This window comes from Taudactylus pleione, unplaced genomic scaffold (genome assembly GCF_031769625.1).
Source record: "Taudactylus pleione unplaced genomic scaffold, aTauple2 ptg000121l, whole genome shotgun sequence".
Classification (NCBI taxonomy): Eukaryota; Metazoa; Chordata; class Amphibia; order Anura; family Myobatrachidae; genus Taudactylus; species Taudactylus pleione.
This window is the reverse complement of record NW_028284523.1, coordinates 10,522,260-10,542,755: the sequence shown is the minus strand read 5'-3', so window position 1 is coordinate 10,542,755 and position 20,496 is coordinate 10,522,260. Positions and strand designations below refer to the sequence as shown.

General features: G+C 42.8%; 1 protein-coding gene and 1 pseudogene across 1 annotated transcript in view; both read left to right on the top strand.

The window, feature by feature from the left end:
* CDH23 (cadherin related 23) overlaps nt 1-20,496 on the top strand; it is a 1,221,584-nt gene that overhangs the window by 474,269 nt on the left and 726,819 nt on the right. Inside the window, exons 10-11 of the mRNA XM_088472189.1 lie at nt 15,128-15,240; nt 18,732-18,920. Of these exons, the coding sequence (XP_088328315.1) occupies nt 15,128-15,240; nt 18,732-18,920 (302 nt within the window). The remainder of the gene's footprint in view (nt 1-15,127; nt 15,241-18,731; nt 18,921-20,496) is intronic.
* LOC148524169 (N-alpha-acetyltransferase 40 pseudogene) lies at nt 7,733-8,417 on the top strand (annotated as a pseudogene).

Sequence of the window (20,496 nt, the reverse complement as noted above, 5' to 3'; positions counted from 1 at the left end):
TCTGGGTATAGGAGAAGGGATTATCCTACTGCTATAAAGTAGATGAGGAATAAATTAACTCCATCAGGCTCTATCCTCATTGAATTGCTCTATTGTAGTTAATCTCTTAGTGTTGCAAACACTACTATGAGCTCACATTAATTAGCCCTTTACTTGTCTATACCTGCCTGCAGTTTCCGTGTGGTGCAAAACACTGGGCATCTAACAGACCTGCTCCTTCTAGTCCAGCTCATCAGTGCTTGCAACTCCTGGGACAGCGTCCTTTCCTCCAATCCATCCCCAGCTGTCAGTCTCGCCTACGCTGCTTCCTCTCCCAAGCAGCAACAGCTTCCTGACCAGCACTTGTTGACACCGCTCCGGTCAGTCCAGCCTCTCACCCTGTAAGCGGCTCCCGCTCACAATCTCACAGCTGTCCGGTGAGTGTGTGGACCCTGTGCTGTATCACGCTGCCTCAGGACTCACTGCCAGTCAACTGGGCAGCTCCTCTTAAAGGCTCTGTCCAGATCCTTGACACACACCAGCTCTGTTCCCGCCGGGTGCAAGTGCTACATTACTGTTACAATGGCCATATATCACTGTAGGAGGGCAAGCTGGGCTCCCCCTCAAGTCCAGTGGGGCAGTCCAGATCCCGCGCCACCCCACCATTAATAGTCCACGGCTGGGGACAGTTCATAATCCCGGGGGGGGGGGTAAAGGGGAATAGAGACAGTCCAGAGGGCATAATATAAGGCATACAAATGCCAGTGTAAAGTACGTAAATAAATGCCAGTGTCCAGTACATCACAGCCCTGGGGCATCATGCACACCCAAATATATATTAGACACATCTATCCCACATAAACCAGGCATCTTATTAGTGATACTCCCAGAATTGGGAGTATCACACCAAGAGTATAGGCTGAGGGCCTGATTCATACCCGGTCGCAAGCGCTGAGCGCTCGCAACGTGGTCGATGGTGGCCCAGAGCACATGCGCACGACGGAGCTGGCTCCGTCTTGTGAATGCGCGAGACCCGGATAGCGACGGGCAATCCGTCGCTCCGGGTCTCGCACCAAAGGGGGCGTGCTGTCGGTGTTGAGTGTCAGCACGCCCCCTTTGGTGGGCGGGCCAGGGGGGGTGGCTGCCCAGATGGAGGCGTTCCCATGAGAACGCCTACTGTCTGGCAGCGGCCCCACTGACATCACAAGTGATGTCAGTGGGAGAGCTTTCGGCTCTGTCTGAGCCGAAAGCTCTCTGGGGCTTGCGGCCACGAGACCCTACCACAAGGGTCTCATCGCAAGCCCGATGGTCGCAGTGGGCTTGACCATCGCAACCATCATCCTGGCTGCTCGCATTAGCTGTAGGTGGCAACCCACAGCAATGCGAGCGGCCAGGAGGCCGCTCCATAAAAAAAAAAAAAAAGACGCCCTGATTCAGTGCGAGCGCTCTGTCAGAGAGTCCTGCTCTGAATCAGGGCCTGAGTCAGAGTCAGCATTCAGTGTTCACATGCATTGTGCATTTGTCGCTTTAGTGATGGAAATATTTTGTAGAAGAGACTCTCGCAGGACACTTGGAACAGCAAAGTCCGTGGCCCGCCAAATGAGGCTGTGTGGTGCGATTTGATTATTTCTACCTTCCTTCATAGAGGAATATACAGTCTTTCTTATATTGTGTACAGTGATCCATGATGGCTAGGTTACCTTGTCCGCCACCGTGCTATGGTCCAACACTAGTGATTTGATGAAAATTGCATCATCTTTCACTCTACCCCACCCATTTCACTACAAAGTGGGCTGGTTATGGGAGGATGACCTATTTTCTCCAGAGTACGTGGTGAACCCCCAAAATTCAGGAGTCTCTGGGACGTGTTGGGAGAGGAGGCTAGAATGCTACAAAATTGATGGTTTGATATAACAAAGGACAAAAAGTCCTATTATCGGCGAAAAAGTGTTTTATTTTGTTGGTGATAGAGCTTTTTTCACTTAATTAATTTATTTATTTATTAACATTTATTTATATAGCACCTGTATATTCCTGTTGCACTTTCCAATTACACTTCATACTTTCAAATAAAAGGTTTCTAACACTTTTGCAGCCTAGGGAAGCCTATTTTTTTACTTATACCACTGTAATAACTATTCTGTTTTCATTTTGGGATGGTGATAACAGATGAAAATAACTTCAAAATATGTTTTTTCTTTGGAGACAGCATTTTTTTTTAATTTCAAAGATATTTTTAAATACTTTTTCTCTCTTTTTTATAACAAGTGGAACTGAAATCCCAAATAAGTACTTTCAGTTCCACTGCACATGTGCAAGCTGGCTAGCCAGCTGATGTTTGCGCATGCACTATCTGTAGAGACTGGTCTGGCAAACCTCTAACCCTTACCTCTGTCGGCCAGTGACATTAGAGTAGCTGAATATTACTCTGCTGCCCTAATATATTTTGGGAAATTGTAGCATTAGAGGAATTTGTTTCCACGTACGAGCAGTATTGATTTAAAAAAAAAAAAAAAGTTTAATTGCCATTGATCGATAAATAGGCCAAAAAATTAGCAAAATTAACTGTCTAGGTCAAGCAATCAAGATATTTTGTATTTAAATAAAATGATGGTGATTTCTTTAATTTAACACCATGCAGTCACTGCTGGCAGCACATGCTGGAAATTACAGTCCAACAACAGCCGAAGACCGACAGGTTGTCTGATGTAGAGTAAACCTATCCTTTCAATATTTAAGCATGTGTCAAATAATGGACATGCTGTATGTCTAAGCAAGAATTGCATTGTGAATATGTCACTGGATAAAAAAAAATAAAGTCCATGGGAAAATCAATCAATGGCAGAGCAATCCTGATGAGAAAGAAATACCACCTTATTGATCTAAGCTGTGTGCGGATAAGCTACTTGATGAGATTAAGTGAGTAATCAGACTCATAAGGCGTTTCTTTTTCTTCTGTGATTTGTCCTATGTAATTTATTTTGCTTACGGAATCGTTCAAGGAATATAGATGCTGATGGTTCTAATATGAGGATAGTTAAAACATTATAATATTTTATTTTCAGGTTCTCATGGAAACTGTTCAATGAAATTAGGAAGAACATTGATTTAGTGCTTTCAGCGCCCTGGACCATAGTCTTTATTCTGACTTAATTGACAGGAATAAGGAAGAAAAGTATTCTGGGATTTTCAGTAACACTTTGGTGCATGCAGTGACTAAAATGATTGGTTAGTATAATAAACCTCCGATGTTTATTCTGGCATTATGGTGCTAATTGTGAATCACGCACAAAGTGGTAGTTGCAACCAGCCACGGAAGTCTGACCTGCTACCTTATGCTAATATGAGAATCCTTAGGGCTAATTAAGGGGATTCATGTGTCTGCAAGCGGAAAGCTGTGCTGCCCATTGATTTTAAAGCAGCCACTGCAAATATCATCATTAGTGTTGCATACCTCCCAGCATTCTGGAAATTAGAATTGGGACTCATACCAGTGCCAAAAGGGGGCGTGACCTCATGCTCACTAGGCCACTCCCACTGGTGTGTGACATTTTAGGCGCTTGACTGTGTGTCACGCTCTCATCACATTGGGGACGAGTCCAGCATCCTACCATTGCTGGGTTGCCCCCAGCCTCCTCCCAGCACTAAATGGATACTGCGCGCAGTATCCATTCCCAGCTGCCCTGCTGCAGAGCAGTGGTGACAGCATATCCCCCTACCACCCAACCACTGGGAGGCTGGGGGATATTCTGCGCCGTGGGTGGCACAGCAGGACAGTCCCCGAAAAGAAGGATTTTCTGACTGAAATAGGGATGGTTGGGAGGTATGGTATCAGTACTTGAACCAGCCCCATGTTAGGTGCGAGAGATTACACAGAAACAGGCTTCCCCTCCCCATAGGGGAAATGAAAGAATCGTACAGAGTTTTGGATACATGACCACAACACTCCCAGAAGACGGGGCAGTTCCATGCGCTCGCATTGTTGCTGTCAAGTTGCCACCCAATTTCTCTGAAAGACTAAGGGTCTGATTCATCAGAAATCGCAATTGCAAAGACGCAAGCAGTCGGTAGATTTTTGCATTCTGCGTATGCATTGCAGTGCGCAAACTAACAATTGCAAACAGAATTGCGATTGCAGAGGCTATGCAGACCCAGAGCAGAGTGATTGACAGGAAGTGCCATTTGTGGGTGGTGATGGGGTGGTGGTTACAATGCCGTTGCAGGGGCGTGCATAAATTATCCACTGCAATACCAGATGCCGTCTGAGGCATCATAGCGTGCGTGTAAGTAAGCAATTCCTGAGTGATGTCTGGGGTACTCTAACTGTCCGATGTTACCAATTTATTCACTATCTTGGTCAACTGTACAGATGTGAGTAAGGGGAAGTGGGCGTTCTTATGTCAGGCAGCATATGCAATGTTAATGCAATCATTAAAATATCACAGCTTCTTTTAGCAACATAGTTGCGTGCGTATAAGCAGAATAGCGAATCGTAGTGAATCAGGCCCTAAGTTCTGTCCAAATTAGAAAAAGACTAAGTTACGCAGAAATGCTTAAATTTCACATTCAATATTTTTGGTTAGCGAAGATACATTTTGGCGCCTCCTGGCGGACTTTGCACGTTCCAAAGGTGCGTGCACCCGACAAGGAAAGGGGTGTAATCTCATGGGAAAAGCCATAATCACGAGCGCCACCCCGTAATTCCAATCATGCTGGGTACATGCCCAGTGCTCTTGGTTCTGCTGGGCATGCTCCCAGTCCCTTTCTCCAGTCAATAGATGCCGCATGCATGCGCATGGCATCTAGTCACCATTTCCCCCTCCCCCCATCTGGGACACTTTCTCGCTAAAATCAGATTGGTTGGGAGGTATGCTAAAGGAGAGGTCTCAAAAGAAAGGGGCGTGGTCACACAGTAGCAACCCCAATTCAAACTACACCGCACAGCAGAGCCGTAACTAGACTTTCTGGTGCCCTGTGCCAAAAAGAGCATTGGCGCCCCCTCATTTTTCAAAGGGACATAATGCACCCAAAAAAGTGCCATGGCTTCATGGGGAAGGGACAGGGAAGAGATAGGAGAGGCTAGAAGGTGCTGGGGATGAAATAAGAGGAAGCTACAAGCAAGAATGATAATAAACAGACATTTAACAGGCCCAAACAGCGCCCCCTGACCTGTGGTGCCCTGTGCGATGGCACCGGCTGCACTACCCTAGCTACGGCACTGCCACACAGTAGCACAATCTTATTCACATTACACTGCGCACAGTGCGCCTGATTCACATTACACCACATAGTAGTGTCCCTTATTTATGTTCTGACACACAGTAGTGCCCCTTTTACACAATGCCCACATTAGTGCCCATTATACACAATGCCCACAGTAGTAGTGCTCCTAATACAATGCCCATAGTAATAGTGCCTTTAATACAATGCCCATAGTAGTAGTGCCCCTTATACAATGCCCATAGTAGTAGTGCCCCTTATACAATGCCCATAGTAGTAGTGCCCCTTATACAATGCCTACAGCAGTAGTGCCCCTTACACATAATGCCCACAGCAGTGGTACCCATTATGCAGTGTCCCCAGTAGTGGTGCCCCTAATGCAAAGCCCCCAATAGTAGTGGCCCCAGTAGTAGTGACCCTGTAATAGTGCCTCCAAAAGTAATGTTCCCTGTATTAGTGCCCCCAGTAGAATGTTCCCCCTGTAAAATGTGCCCCCAGTAGTAATGCCCCCTGTAAGAATGCCTCGGTAGTAATGAGCCCTGTAAAAGTGCCCCAGTAGTAATACACCCTGTAAAATGTACCCCCAGTAGTAATTCCCCCTGTAAGATGTGCCCCCAGTAGTAATGCCCCCTGTAAAAGTGCCCCAGTAGTAATGCACCCTGTAAAATGTACCCTCAGTAGTAATTCCCCCTGTAAGATGTGCCCCCAGTAGTAATGCCCCCTGTAAAAGTGCCCGCAGTAAGAGTGCCGCGCCCACACACACAAAAAAAATATTTACCTTAAGCCCTGATCCTGCTTCTGCTGCCGTCCGCCACTCCTTGGAACTATGGGAGAGACATCATGACGACGACATCTCTCCCATAGCGCCCGGGGGGGAGCAGGAAGCCAGAGTGCAGGAGTGAGCTCTGGCTGTCGCTGCGGGGAAAGAGCCGGGCGCCCACTGGTAATTAAATCTTAGCGGGCGCCCGGCAAATGGAGCCTGTGGCGGCCGGGGGGGTTATGGAGTGCGGTGGGGTGCGGGAATGAGATGTGGCGCTGGGGACTGAATTGTGGCCCGGCGGTGGTGGCTAATCACAGCGCCCCCTGCTGGCTGGCACCCTACGCACCTGCATAGTCGGCGTAACGGGTGGGCCGGACCTGTCCTCTTTGCACTATTGAATCCGTGCACAAAGATCAATTAAACTCAGAATCAGACCCTATATGTCCATCTATCTATGTACTTTATTACCTGTTGTAATTTAATTAGTTGTATTTTGTCACACTGGACTTGTAAATTTCATGTTAGTTGCTTAAAAATCTTCATGTTAAATCATACCCTGATCTTCCTTGTGAAAACCTGAGTTTACCTTTCTACGGGCAGATTGTTGCCAAGCATTTCATATTTTCCGGTGACATAACTAATCTAAGAAAAAAAAGAATATTGCTTTATGAGTGATGCACTAATGGCTATGTATAACTAAAAATCTCCAGCACAATTATATCTTATGCTCAGTGATATTTATGTAACGTTTCAGAACATTCTGATTTCCTTCCTTAAAGAAGTACTGTATATATAGAAATAAAGTCTTACAATATTTGCAGACAAAATCACAAAAAAATAAGAATAAAATGCTGCCCATCTCCTATATTGCAAGGGAAGCCTGTAATTTTCCTGAATAGGTGTGCATGCAATTTCAGTTTAAATTATATGGCTATTTTTTTTTAAGACAAATGTGTAATTAAACTAAGACAACCATCAGTAACATAACCAAATTATAGGTCCAGACAGTCCCAATTTGAAGGCTCTGCCCTAACATCAGAATAAGTCAAGCTTTGCACCGCAGGACATAGAATTGGGGGGTTGGTCCCATTTTCTGCTGCTCTGCATAGAAAAAGGTATTTATAGTAGGGGTGTGCGCCGACCTCTGTGTTTTGGTTCTGGATTTGGTTGCACCAAAACAGCCATTGCTTGTTTTGGTTTTGGTATTTTTTCTAAAAAACAAAAGTATAAAAACAGCTAAAATCACATAATTTAGGCCTGTTTTGTTCCTACAGTATTATTAACATCAATATCATTTATTTATACTAATTTCCAGTCAATTTTGTCCACCTCACAGCTCACAATATTGATTTCATCCAGTTTAGGCCAAAAGGTTGCATCCAGCTAGCTGGCTGACTAAGCTAAGCGACAGCAGTGGGCAGCACTAACCTGTGACAGTTCAGCTTCCAACATGGCACAGAGTGGCACTGCAGTGGTAGACAGGATGGCAGTTTAATAAGCTATATGACCCCTAGGAAGTTTAAAAAGCAAAAATGTCTTCTTAATCAAGAACTAAGTCAAAGGCCAGAGGGAGTTGGAATATGTTTATGGAATGAAGACAGGGAAAGGACGGAGGGATTGATTGATTAGTTTTTAATTTATTTATTTTAATGTTTTGATTCTTAAAAAAATGTATGAGCATCTTCTCCCCCTCCATCACCGATACGGCCTGGGCGATACGAACTGGGCTTCAGAGTATTACATCATCAGCTACGTCATGTGGAGTAAGTCCGTATGGGCAAAAGAAGAAAAAAAAAACTTCAAGAGGAACGTGCTGCAGTGGCAGCTGTGTGTGCCAAGGTGCAAGCGGCCATTCAGCAGGGTGACCTTTAGGAACCTTTCCAGTCTTGAAGAATAAGAATTTTGACAGAAATGGGTTGAATCTGTCTATAGAGTGCTGCAGAGTAACAGATGTGGACCAGAAGACTCTAGACTGGGTATATGAACGCACAAAGACAAATATGTAGCTGCTACTGTATATGAACAGAGCAAGTGGGGATGGAAGGAATGGGAAAAGCACGAAGAGCTGACAGATGAACGTGTCTGGTACCTTATTGCCAGAGATGAGCTTTCTGCGTCTGTTGTTTTGGTGCACTTCAGATTTGACGTGGAGTGCGGGTATGAGGCTCTTTATTGTTATGAGGTGCAGTTGGAGATCCATGTCCACAGGAAAGGAATGGGGAAATTCCTAATACAAATCTTACAATTGATGGCTAATAGCACACAGATGAAGAAAGTCATCCTTACAGTGTTCAAACACAATCACAGTGCTTACCAATTTTTCAGAGACGCTGTACAGTTTGAGATAGATGAGACCTCTCGTAGTGTATCAGGGTGCTGCAGTGATGATTGCATGCATGAGATTCTGAGCCGGAAGACAAAGTTTGGACACACTCCCCAATCACATTCAGGACATTGAGCAGGCTTCTGCCACCGAATAAGGTGGTGGATGGACACATGGGAAATTATGGGGGATTCAAGAGGACACAGCGATTGTCAATATCTTCTTTTTTGTGGGTGGTCGGTGTTCTACTCTTCTAGTTTTCAATTTTAATTAATTTTTTTTAATTTAGTGATGTTTAAATACTGTGCTATTGTGCACATGCATGTGACTTATGCCACCGCAAGTCCTTTTAACAGTAAATAAATTCTTGTTTGAATCCATAAAAAAGTAAGATCAATGTAGGATCAAGTTTTTCAGTTTATAAAATACATCTTTGATCTGGATGAGGTTTATTATACATCTAATATAAATGCAGTGGCCTTGCTTGTGGAGGTGCTGCTAGTACACCAGGGTTGCCGACATTTGGCTCCCTCCTTCCGGGAGGGAGCTTTCAGGCAACCACACAGGGGGGGCATGTCAAGCCAGAATGGGGATGTGGTCTGGAACATGATGCACTGTCTGGGGTGAGGCATAGGGTGTGACACCATGATTGCATCATCATGGCCCCGCTCCCTCTTCACAATGCTGAGATTAATGGAATTGTGAAGCAGGGGACGGGGCTATGATGATGCAAATCACATCACCGCCTCCCCACCCCTGCCAAATTTTATACAGCTCCCTCAAAACAAGCTACCAATGGGCAGCTGACATTTTTGGCAATGATCTCTCCGTGCACAAACTGGCTTTACATAGGCAAGATGTTGTCATCATCATCATCATCAGATTCTTCACCCTCATCAGTGTGTACATCACCATTACAGCCTCAGGTGCATCTGTCGTTTTTGGACGGAATTGACGGTAAAGGTCGTCTTTGTGGAATTTGTAATTTATTTTGATGAACATCATCTTTTCCACATTTTGAGGAAGTAGACTCCTACGCCGATCCCTGACAAGGTTCCCGGCAGTGCTAAAAACTGTTTCTGAGTATACATAGTTTGTGCATGGGCCTCCAAATTGCCTTTTTTTAATGCCTGTAGTCAAATGGACCATCTGACATGCCTTTTTGGATGCTATCATTAAAACAGTCCTCAACCATTCTTTGAATGGTGACCATATCAGATGGAGGCCCTGATTCAGAACCGGTCGCTCTGAATCAGGGCCAGTCTTTTTTTTTTTTTTTTTTAGAATGGCCTCCTGGCCGCCCACATAGCTTTGGGTGACCACCCACAGCTATAGCGAGCGGCCAGGAAGATGGTCGTGATGGTTAAGACCATTGGGGCCATCGGGCTTGCGATGAGACCCTTGTGGTAGGGTCTCATTGCCACAAGCCCCAGAGAGATTTCTGCTCTGACAGAGCCAGAATCTCTCCACTGACATCACTTGTGATGTCAGTGGGGCCGGCTCCAAACATGGCGTCACATGGGACGCCTCCGTTTGGGCTGCCACCCCCCTGGCCCGCCCACCAAAGGGGGCATGCTGTCACTCAACATTGACAGCACGCCCCCTTTGGTGCGAGACCCGGAGCGATGCATTGCCCGTCGCTATCCGGGTCTCGCGCATGTGCACGACGAAGTCTGCTCCATCGTTGTCATGTGCTCTGGGCCACCATTGACCCGGTTGCGAGCACTCAGCGCTTGCGACCGGGTCTGAATCAGGCCCGGAGTCACGGTAGAGATCTCATTAATCATCAGTGGGTCTTTTGGGACAGTTTAGTTTTTTCTGGAAGCCGCACTTGCTGAAAAAGCTGAAGGAGGAGCCATTGCTGCATCATGTGCCACTTATGATGAATTGTTGCTTACCAACAGCTCTTTGAATCTCTGCAGATCTGTGTCCATTGGGAAGAAAGACATGACATATGACTTGAACCTATGATCAAGCACAGTCGCCAAAATGTATTGCTCTGATTGGAAGATCCTGACAACCCTTGGATCCTGGCGAAGCGAATAAAGGACTTGATCTACAAGTCCGACATACTTCGTGGAATTGCATCATTTTAGTTCCACCTTCAGTTTCTGAAGCTGCTTTTCCAACCGTCAAATGAAGGGAATTACCTGACTCAAGCTGACAGTGTCTGAACTCACTTTACAGGTGGCTACTTCAAAGGGTTTCAGCACTCTGCACAACACAGAAAGTATTCCACTGAGCTTGAGTAAGGTACATTCCCCCTCCTCTTCCTATGTTATACTTTGTTGTGTAGCTTTGAATGGCTTTTTGCTTTTCCTCCATCCGCTCAATTATATAAAGGGTGGAGTTCCACTTCGTAACAACTTCTTGCTTCAGCTGGTGACAGGGCAAATTCAACATTTTTTGCAGGTGCTGCAATCCTCTACATGCACCTGCTGAATAGTGAAAATGCCCACAAATTTTGTGGGCCACCAAGAGCATCTCCAGCACGGCCCTGTCATTTAAAAAAAAAAAATTTGCACCACCAAGTTAATAGTGTGAGCAAAACATGGGATGTGTGGGAATTCACCCAGTTGTAATGCTCTCACAATATTGGTGGCGTTGTCAGAAATCACATTCTGAGGAGAGTCCAAGCAGTAAGCCATGATACTGGTGATACACAGAGTAGAATGTCTCTGAATGAGCTACTTTTTCTTAGATACTGCCTCTGCTGTTGGTGCCGCTGAAGGCAATACACCCACCCAGTGGGTTGTTAGTCATGTAATCTTGTGGTTGCCTTGTTACACTTGTTCACATATTTGTGGTTAAGTGGACAGTGGGTACAATGGCATTTTGGAGGACACTGAGTTTTTTTTAACGTCCCTGTAGAGGCTGGAAATTGCTTTTCTATTGAAGTGGAACCTAGATGGGATTTGGTAGCAGGGACCCAGAACCTCAATTAGCTGTCTAAAACCCACTGCACTAATGGTGGATATCGGATGTACATCTAATACCAGCATAGATGTTATGGTGTCAATGATCTGCTGTGCAACTGGGTGACTGCTGTCATACTTGCTCCCCCTTGCAAAGGATTGTTTAACAGTCAATTGTTTTTTTTAAATTGCAACTAGTAGTCTTCCTGGTCCCCTTCTGGGATGAATATCCACTCCCAGCAGCAGCAGGCATAGTGCTTAAGGATTTTTCTAAGGAATCCAGGATAGGGGAGGACTGAGTTGACATTATCAAATTGGATGCAGGACTACTGCCGATCATGATTGAGGATATTGTTGATGAAGGTGTTGGTGGTGAAGATGGCAGGTGCTAGTTGACGCTGGGTTGCTTATTGTTCCTTTTTTCACCAAAGTTTCGAAATTTTGCAAACACTTTTGATGGATGCGCTGTAGATGATGTAACAGGGAGGAGGTTCCTAGATGGTTACCTCTACTTACTCTGACATTACAGATGGCTTAACAATTGTTGTCTGGATTTGGGTAGAAATGATTCCACACATAAGAAGTGGATTTTTTTGTCTTATGCCCAGGCATGACAATGGGCTGTCCATTATCCTGGCAACAAATGTTTCCATTGGTGTCTGATTTACACAAACAACATCCTCATCAACAACATCCTTATTAGTGTCAGCTACACAAATATCCTCCCCATCCTGGTGCCCTTCCACAAAAGCATCCTCGATTTCTATGTCAGCATGATGACTTGTGCTGCTCACCACCCACATTTGCAAAGGATGCACAAGTGGTGGAAGGAGGTTCCTCTTTGAGTATGTTTTGGAAAGCCCAGGCTCACACATGGCATCCAGCGACACACTTAGACTCTCCTCAGGGATTTGTGATATTTCTGAGCACACAGTTGATTTTTGTGCCTTAACTATTTTCATCTTTTTGAATAGTCTAGAAGGGCTTACATAGTCATAAGAAGCAGAACCACCAGTCATAAATAAGGCCAAGGCCTTAGCCTTTCTTTGCCACTTTGTGTGGTGAAAGGCATATTGTCAATTTTATGTCTTTCTGCAGGTAACTTTCCCTTTGATGTTTTATTTCTTTACCACTGTAAAAGATTGCTTTTTTGATTTTAGATACCCTGACTTAAGCCCTTGGATATCGACCTTCGTAGATGACGTTGATGGCCTTGTAACATCATCATCATCATTATCATCATCATGACTGCTGGCAGCAGCTGCAGCACTAGTATGTGGTTCCTGCTCTCCTCTCATTTGATTGTCCTCCACATCAATAAACTTGCACTGCGGTCTGGCCAGAAGTGTCACCAAGCAATAATAGTGCAGCTAACACACACAAAAGAAACCTGAAAATTAAAAAAAAAAATTAATTTTTTGAGGAATGATATTTAACTTCTTTTTATACTGGGGAAGAGCACCCCTGGAAAAGACAGCAGCCCCTTGATGAAAAACACAGCACCCCTTTATGGATAACAAAGCACCCCTGCGGAGTGCAGATGGACCACCTGCAGAGTCACAAATACATGGATGATCAACTGCGGTCTGGCTGGCAGTGTCACCAAACAATAATAGCGTGGCTAACACACACACATAAAAAAAATTAAAAAAAATATCCTTTTTTTTTTTATTTTTTGTGGAATGATAATTTTATTTAACATTTATTTATTTACACTGGGGAAGAGCACCCCTGGATTGACAGAGCACCCCTAGATGACACAACACCACTTTATATACTGCAGCCCTAGCCCCTTGATGGACAGGATAACACAGCAACACCCCTTTATGTACTGCAGTCCCCCTTTATGTACTGCAGCCCCTGCCCCTTGATGGACAGAACACTGCAGCCCCCCTTTATGTACTGCAGCCCCCCTTTATGTACTGTACCCTTGAACAACAGAGAGAGAAACAGAGAACACATGCACGGACCATGCAGCACAGAGCACGTCTGTTCTGCACACTCTCCACAGCCGGAGTGAAAATAGCGCCGATCACTCGGACCTTTATACCGTCCAAAACCCGCGAGAATCCAACAGCGGGATGATTGCGTTTTTGGATTTGAGTTAGGCGGGAAAACCTGAGTTAGACTTTGATCCCGCCCAGATTGGTCAAACACTAACACCTAACACTGAGGACACGCACAACCCCACAATCACACAATTCATGCACACCACATAAGCTTACTCCCATTCTCTCTTTACCCTCATATTATTTGTAACCTACTTTTCATTTAATTCCATGTATGCAACATGCTGTCATCTCCAAAATGGATGAACACAAAAATGTTACCTTTTTATTTAGTTTAAGTTAATCTCTTCCATTTTTATTTCTTTTTTTTTTTAATGATCCTACAGTAAAGCACATTACAACTGTAGCTAGTACATAAACATGCACTGGGAAAAAGAATTAAACCTAAAAACGAACACTCACTTTAGACACATTTTAGTGATGCCTTTCTTGTGCCCTGCATTGTGCTTTTACCAATATAATCTAATGCATGAGGAATAGGGTGTTTTGCATACTAAAATCTTAGTTGCAATTAGCATTCTAGAATGCAGTATTGGCAATAGCACCACTGACTCTTACCGGTTCTATTTTCATTTTCTTTCCATGTGTGTGTGTGCAGAGCCGTAACTAGACTTTTTGGTGCCCTGTGCCAGAAAGAGCATAGGTGCCCCCCTTATTTTTCAAAGGGACATAATACACCCAAAAAAGGGCCATGGCTTCATTGGGAAGGGCCAGGGAAGAGAGAGGAGAGGCCAGGAGATGTTGGGGATGAAATAAGAGGAAGCTACAAGTGAAAATAATAATAAACAGGAAAACTGACAGACCCAAACAGCGCCCCCTGCCCTGTGGTGCCCTGTGCGATGGCATCGGCTGCACTACCCTCGCTACGACCTTGTGTCTGTTTGTTTTGTAAAGAGTATAGGTGTGAACAGGCACTCCGCGTCAGTCTATTCTTGCCAGTGTTTTAGTAATGTTGTGTTTCCAATGACACAATCATTTTATGAGATACAACATATCCAAATTCATGAAACCTGAGAAATCCAAACATACAGTCTTACACCGATTATTTATTATAAATGAAATGCTTTGTTTATATAGTATTGTGTGTCTTACACTCTGACATCTTACGTGACACAAATTTGTAAAATAATATATAAAAGTACTCTACATCTATTAAATATTATTGTTTCAAGTACATACGTACAGTATCATGTCATACTAAAGCAAAGCATACAGTTTAAGTAATCCAAAATAGTAGATCTAAATATCAGTATAAAAATATGGTGATTATGATCAAAAAGAAGAGAAAGGAACTTGTACAATTAAATAATAGGAAAAATAAAGAAAAGTAAAAGAGTATACAGTATAATGATCTGCTGTAGTTGTAAATCAAAATCTACAACTTGTTTCACTTTATCATGTCATCTGTTTGTTTCAGAAAATGTTTTCATGTGTTTTTTAATCTGTGTTTTCCGGTGTTGAAAGCTCACTCCTAATGCCAGTGGCATTCTATGCAAATGAGAGGAAGGAGACATCTGTCTGCTTTTATATGAGGGTGGAAGGGAGTATGTCACTGAATTATTTTAAAGGCCAGCAGGTGTTTAATACAGAGTTCCTTCTTTATATCATGATTTACACTAATTAGTATCCTATCTAGATAACCTAATTTTTAGTTGTGAATTACTTACACAAATACCAATTTGCTAACACTTGCAGTTCTTGTTTTATGTAACGTAAATGCCTCTAGTGTGTTATTTATGATCTAGGAAAATGTAAAGAGGTAATTATTATGCTCTCATTAGAGTTTTTGTTTCAGTTGTTACCCGAGTCTCAGATGTTGATTATATGTGCATATTTCTTACCTATGATTCCTTTTCCACAGGGAACACGAACAGCATATTTGCCTTGGATTATATCAGTGGTGCTTTAACGCTTAATGGTCAGTTAGACAGGGAAAATCCCCTATACACCTCTGGATTCATTCTCACTGTGAAGGTAATACAATGGTGGCCTAATAGTTCCTTTTACCGTGATACAAATGATGACCGAATAAATTGTGGTAGAGCAAGGAAAATATAACTTTAGTTCCACATGGTTCCTAGGCTTCCAACTTCATTGTTTCAATTTATGCTCGCATGTACTTACAGCATAAAAGCTAATAGTCTGGACAATCTCTTCTAACTTAAAAATGACACACATACAATTGCACACTACAGAGATTACCTGCAGGGGGTAAGCAACCAAAAGTTATTCGATTAAAAATTATTTTGAGACTATATGGTGTAAAAAAAAACGTTGTTGCAGTGAGGACTAAACTAGTCTATAACAATTTGTGAAGAAGGATTTTAATTAGGTTATCTTAATTGCATGACTGTAGATAATCATCTCTGGGATAACTTACATATAAAAGCTTGTTTAAATATATGATCAAATGAAAACGTTGATTTTAGAAACTGTACAGCATTAAAAAAAACAATTGTTTAAATATTCTTATTTTCACTTTAAAAGTTGCATAACACATATTATTGCACAGGGGACACCTGCAAATATTAAGCATCTCATAAATGACGCAGTAGCGCAGCCAGTGTCCGACCCTGGAAGTAAACTGTAAATACAAGGGATTAAAAATCCTGTGCAAAAAGATGCTGCCTGGTTGTAGAACATATTAATTTAAATATGGTGACCTTACCCTGGGGTAAGGATTCATTATGTTGCCGTTCATAATGTCAACAGCAGAATGTAGAATGTCATGGTGTTGACGTGGTCAAACTGTTGACACCTAACATATGAACATAGCGAAAATGTTAGCGATAAATGTCGACGTCGTGAAACTTGTCGACATTATGGCAATGTATGTTGACATGATCTCTGTCGAAATACAGTACATTTTGACATTATGTAGTCTACATACTGTAACTTACCATGGCAGTTCTGACTACCTAATACAAATAAAAATAACGATACAATTAAAGAAACGACACGTCACATATGCATGATCCAAGATGGGTGTGCTTTTGCAAGTTCTATAGAAATGGATGATGTAATGCCCATGTCCTTGCATATGTGTTTTGTTACATCCAGGCAAAACTTCTGAGGAACTGTATCAAACTATATAAATAGTGTGTAAGTGGTGAAATTGCCCCTAGCAACCAATCTGCTTCTTGTAAGTATTTATCAAGCACATTCTATAAATAGTGGAAGTTATGAGCCACTTTTACACTTGTCCACTCTCCACACTTTTGAAGGTTTGATACATCTCCCCCTTAATTTCTTATTGCCACCATATGCAACGATCAGATATTATATTATAAAGTCCCTAAAATTGGTTAACTTTATATGGCTTAATTTTTTTTTTTAAAAGGGTCTAAATCACTATTGTCACTTTAATCCAGTGGCAGATTTCCCATTGGAAGTGCTCTTTCTGCTAAACACAGCCGGACAGGCAGTTAAAGGGGGTGTGTTTTTCCTCCCTGGGACTGCCAGTCTGGACTACATTTAGCAGAGGGAGAGCGTCCAATGGGAAGCTAATTCCCTGCTATGACATCAGCTCAAACTGATTTCCAGGGGCTGCCTCTGATGCAGTGCCTAGAAGCCTGCTTGCTGATTTGTGTATGCGTGGGATAGCTATCCAGCACATATGCACATTTCAGACTGTTCCAGCATTGGGCACCAGTGACCAGATCCCCTGGTAGATAGATGTAGGAGCTGCTGCTGCTGCTTTTATCCAAAATAATAATGCACATTTATGAATTAATGGTAGGAGATGAGTGTTTTCTTACTTTTGGCAATATGCTTTTTCATGAAAACACATTTTTATGGGAATCCTTTAAACAACTTATTGCTTCCAAGGGAATGGTTAGGGTTAGGCTGCCAAAGGGGGTGGCTAGAGTTAGGCTGCGGGAGGGGTGGATTAAGGTTAGGGTTAGAATACAAACCAATTTATGTTAGGATTTTGACCGTTGGGATTCTGGTGCCGGCATTGTGACAGTCAGGATTCTAACCACCGGGATATCGTACCCAATCCGCACAGTTATATTATAGCACAGCAGCAAACTCTAAACCTATTACTAGCATGCACTAAACAGTTAAACACACCACAACTTCCCGATTATCAGCCAATGAGAAACAGTATGTGTTGAATTCAAATCTCAGGATGATCAGCATTCACTGCTTGGGTGCCTCAGGGCCTAATGATAGTGTTGTCCCTGAGTAACCATATTCGGATGAGTAATAATTATGTATTACAAAAATAAATTAACATTGGGATGAAAATAGCGTTTAATATGTGAATTGCTGTTAGTGCATATTTCTTGTGTAAATACGTTAATTTGACTTATTAATAATAAAATAACCTAAACGTAGGTATTATGCAGTGAATACCCTTTAATGTTTTTTCTGTTCATTAAGAAAAATAAGGGTTTAACTATTTAATTTTAGTTATAATATTTTAAGTACTAAACTGTCATTTTTATATTAGAAGAAAAAAATCATTTTATTCTGTGATTCTGCTGGTGAAACTAGGACATTTTGTGAGAGCACTGAAGCATGAAGTTACTATGTCACTGGTCCACTTGTACAGCAAGGACCATTCTAGCTCTCCTCTCTATCCCATTGCAGGCTTTTAATTAAAATCAATATGAGTCTGGCCTGATGGTTGGAAACACTATGAAGTTGTGCCTGATAGTGGGACTGTGGAACTGGCTACAAATCAGCTCCTATTTAGCAGCACCATTGATTGGGTTGGTCCCAGGCTGTGCCAAAGGTGTAGAGCTCATTTTTCAGTTCTAGAAGGGGCAGCAGTTTTGTAGGCCTGGAAAGTGACACATAATTACGGCACTTAACCTCTGATAAGATTCGCTCAATACCCCATTATCATCATCGTGGTACTTGAGGTGCCCAGGTCTTTCATTTTCTTCTTTTGATTAGAATGAGGAAATATAAGGAACTGCATCTGCTTGAATGGAACAGAACATGTAGTATTGTGACAGGAAGCAACTGAAGCATTCCATTAAAGACCTTTTGCTTTAGAAAGTTGTATCTGACATTGGCAAGGTCTTCTCTATACAATGACCAACATGTCAGTTCAACAGAGAGACCTTTTGTTCCTGATATGTTTATTGTGTACAGCATATATTACAGAGAAGATGAGTGACAGCAGAGTGTGTGCATATACATAATCATTATTCACCATTTGACTGCTCTGATTTTGTTAAGATCTTTAAAGATAAATACATATTGTTCCAATATGAAACAGTGATGTATTTATGGGCAGTATAGCTTTCTGTGTACCTATTATCTGTTCAAGGGGTTGTTTTCCTTTACCTCCAAGCGTCTATGTTCTCCCTACATGTAACGGTGTGAAAACACGTGTTTGAAAGGGCCGCCAGTTCAGCTGGAGATGAATGCTACTATTTTACTTTGTACTGCCCACAGACATTCCATATTCTGTTTTTAACTTTATCTTTTTATTCTGTTTCTTTCCTAAGGGCACTGAACTGTTGGATGATCGAAGCCCTTCTGAAGCTACAGTGAAAACTACATTCAATATTCTAGTGATTGACATCAATGACAATGCCCCACAGTTTAATAGCTCAGAATATACAGTCAGTATTCCTGAATTGGCGCAACTGGGGTTTGCATTGCCCCTGTATATCCAAGTTCAGGATAAAGATGAGGTAAGGGGCACTGACACACATACATATTACTATCCTTTTCATAATGGTTTTGTTTCTAGGCTGTAAATGCCAAGGATATATCAAAACCTGAAGAAGGTAAGATTATAGTTATTCTTTTTGCAGCCTTCAGTCATGGTATTTAGAAAGCGCTATAAAAATGTCGCTTTCACATGGTTTTAACAGCAAGTAAAGTCACTATCTGCAATAATTCTATATCAGTGGCTGAAAATCATACCTGAAATAACTAGATTGTTTATATTTAACTAAATATAGCCACCATGTATTACTTCACTTTGCAGAATGTCGACAGGTTAGAACTGGAGGCCTGATTCAGAGCCGCTTGCTCGTGTTGTGCGTTCGCAAGCGGCCCGATGTTCTGCGTACGCTTCGTTCTGCGCATGCGCGAACTACACACTGTGATCACAACCCTCTCGCTCGGCCAGCAAAGGCAGCCCAGGGTAATGAGTGACAGGAGAGGCCGTTTGTGGGTGGTAACAGGGGCAGGATACTAATATCGGGGGGTTGGAGATGCGAACACAGGCGTGCCTGAGTGTTTCAATGCCGTTTTAGAGGCATGCATAATTAATAGGCAGCGTCATAGTACATGTCACTTGTCTTTTTTTTTTTTTACACTGATTTCCTCGCAGTGCTTGTGGTAGGATAAAGCAACGCGTTAACATCCGATGGTGCTCGATGTACCAATGTTTTAATACACTTCCTGGAGATTACTTTTGCTGGTGGGCGGCTCTGCCTGTGCGATTGGTTGTACGCACAGGAAAGTGGCCGCTCGCTAAGACATGGTGGGTGTGCTTATGCCTTGGTGAGCGTTCGCTTCCCGTGGCGTCACTTTGACAAATTTGCATATGCATCCAGCGAGCGTATGCAGATAGTGAGTGGGTCTGAATCAGACCCTGGGTTCTTCTCTAAAGCAACAAACATGACTGACCCCTTTGCTATAAAGTGCACTGCTTAAATTGGTATACTTCATACACACGGGTCAGTCTTGTTATGCTTCAACATTTTAGATGACTCGATGTTCAGCTTTTTGACCTGTATGGGATCCAAATAGGAAGCTGGGGTGTCGTGGCAAAACTTTTGTAAGTAATAGCTGGATTCTGTTGACCCATGTCTGACCTATTAGTAGTTGACCAAACTATGGGCAGTTGGAGTGTCTCCAGGAACCAGCTCACCATTTATGACCTATTGTAAGGGATTGTGTTTGTAGTCACTATTGTTATGATACATACTTTAAACAGTTTTCAGGATTCTCAGATCCCCAAAATTGTGTATTGTGGAAACATCTGCCAGGAAACCCCCCGTAACTGAGATATCTGTTTAGGAGCCATCTCCTGACCTGGCCCATACTTCAAACCTTTATTTGAAGATCAATGTGTTCAAATATTCCCTGAGATATTGATAACCTAGCCAAGCTTCCTAGAAAGGTATTGATGTGGAACTTCAAAAATTCAATAAAGTTGTTTGGAGCTGCACCACCCTATCCTCCACCAGCAATGGAATTATGTACTTAGCAGGGTGCCACTTTGCATTCACACAGGCAAACCAAAGTCAGCTTTTG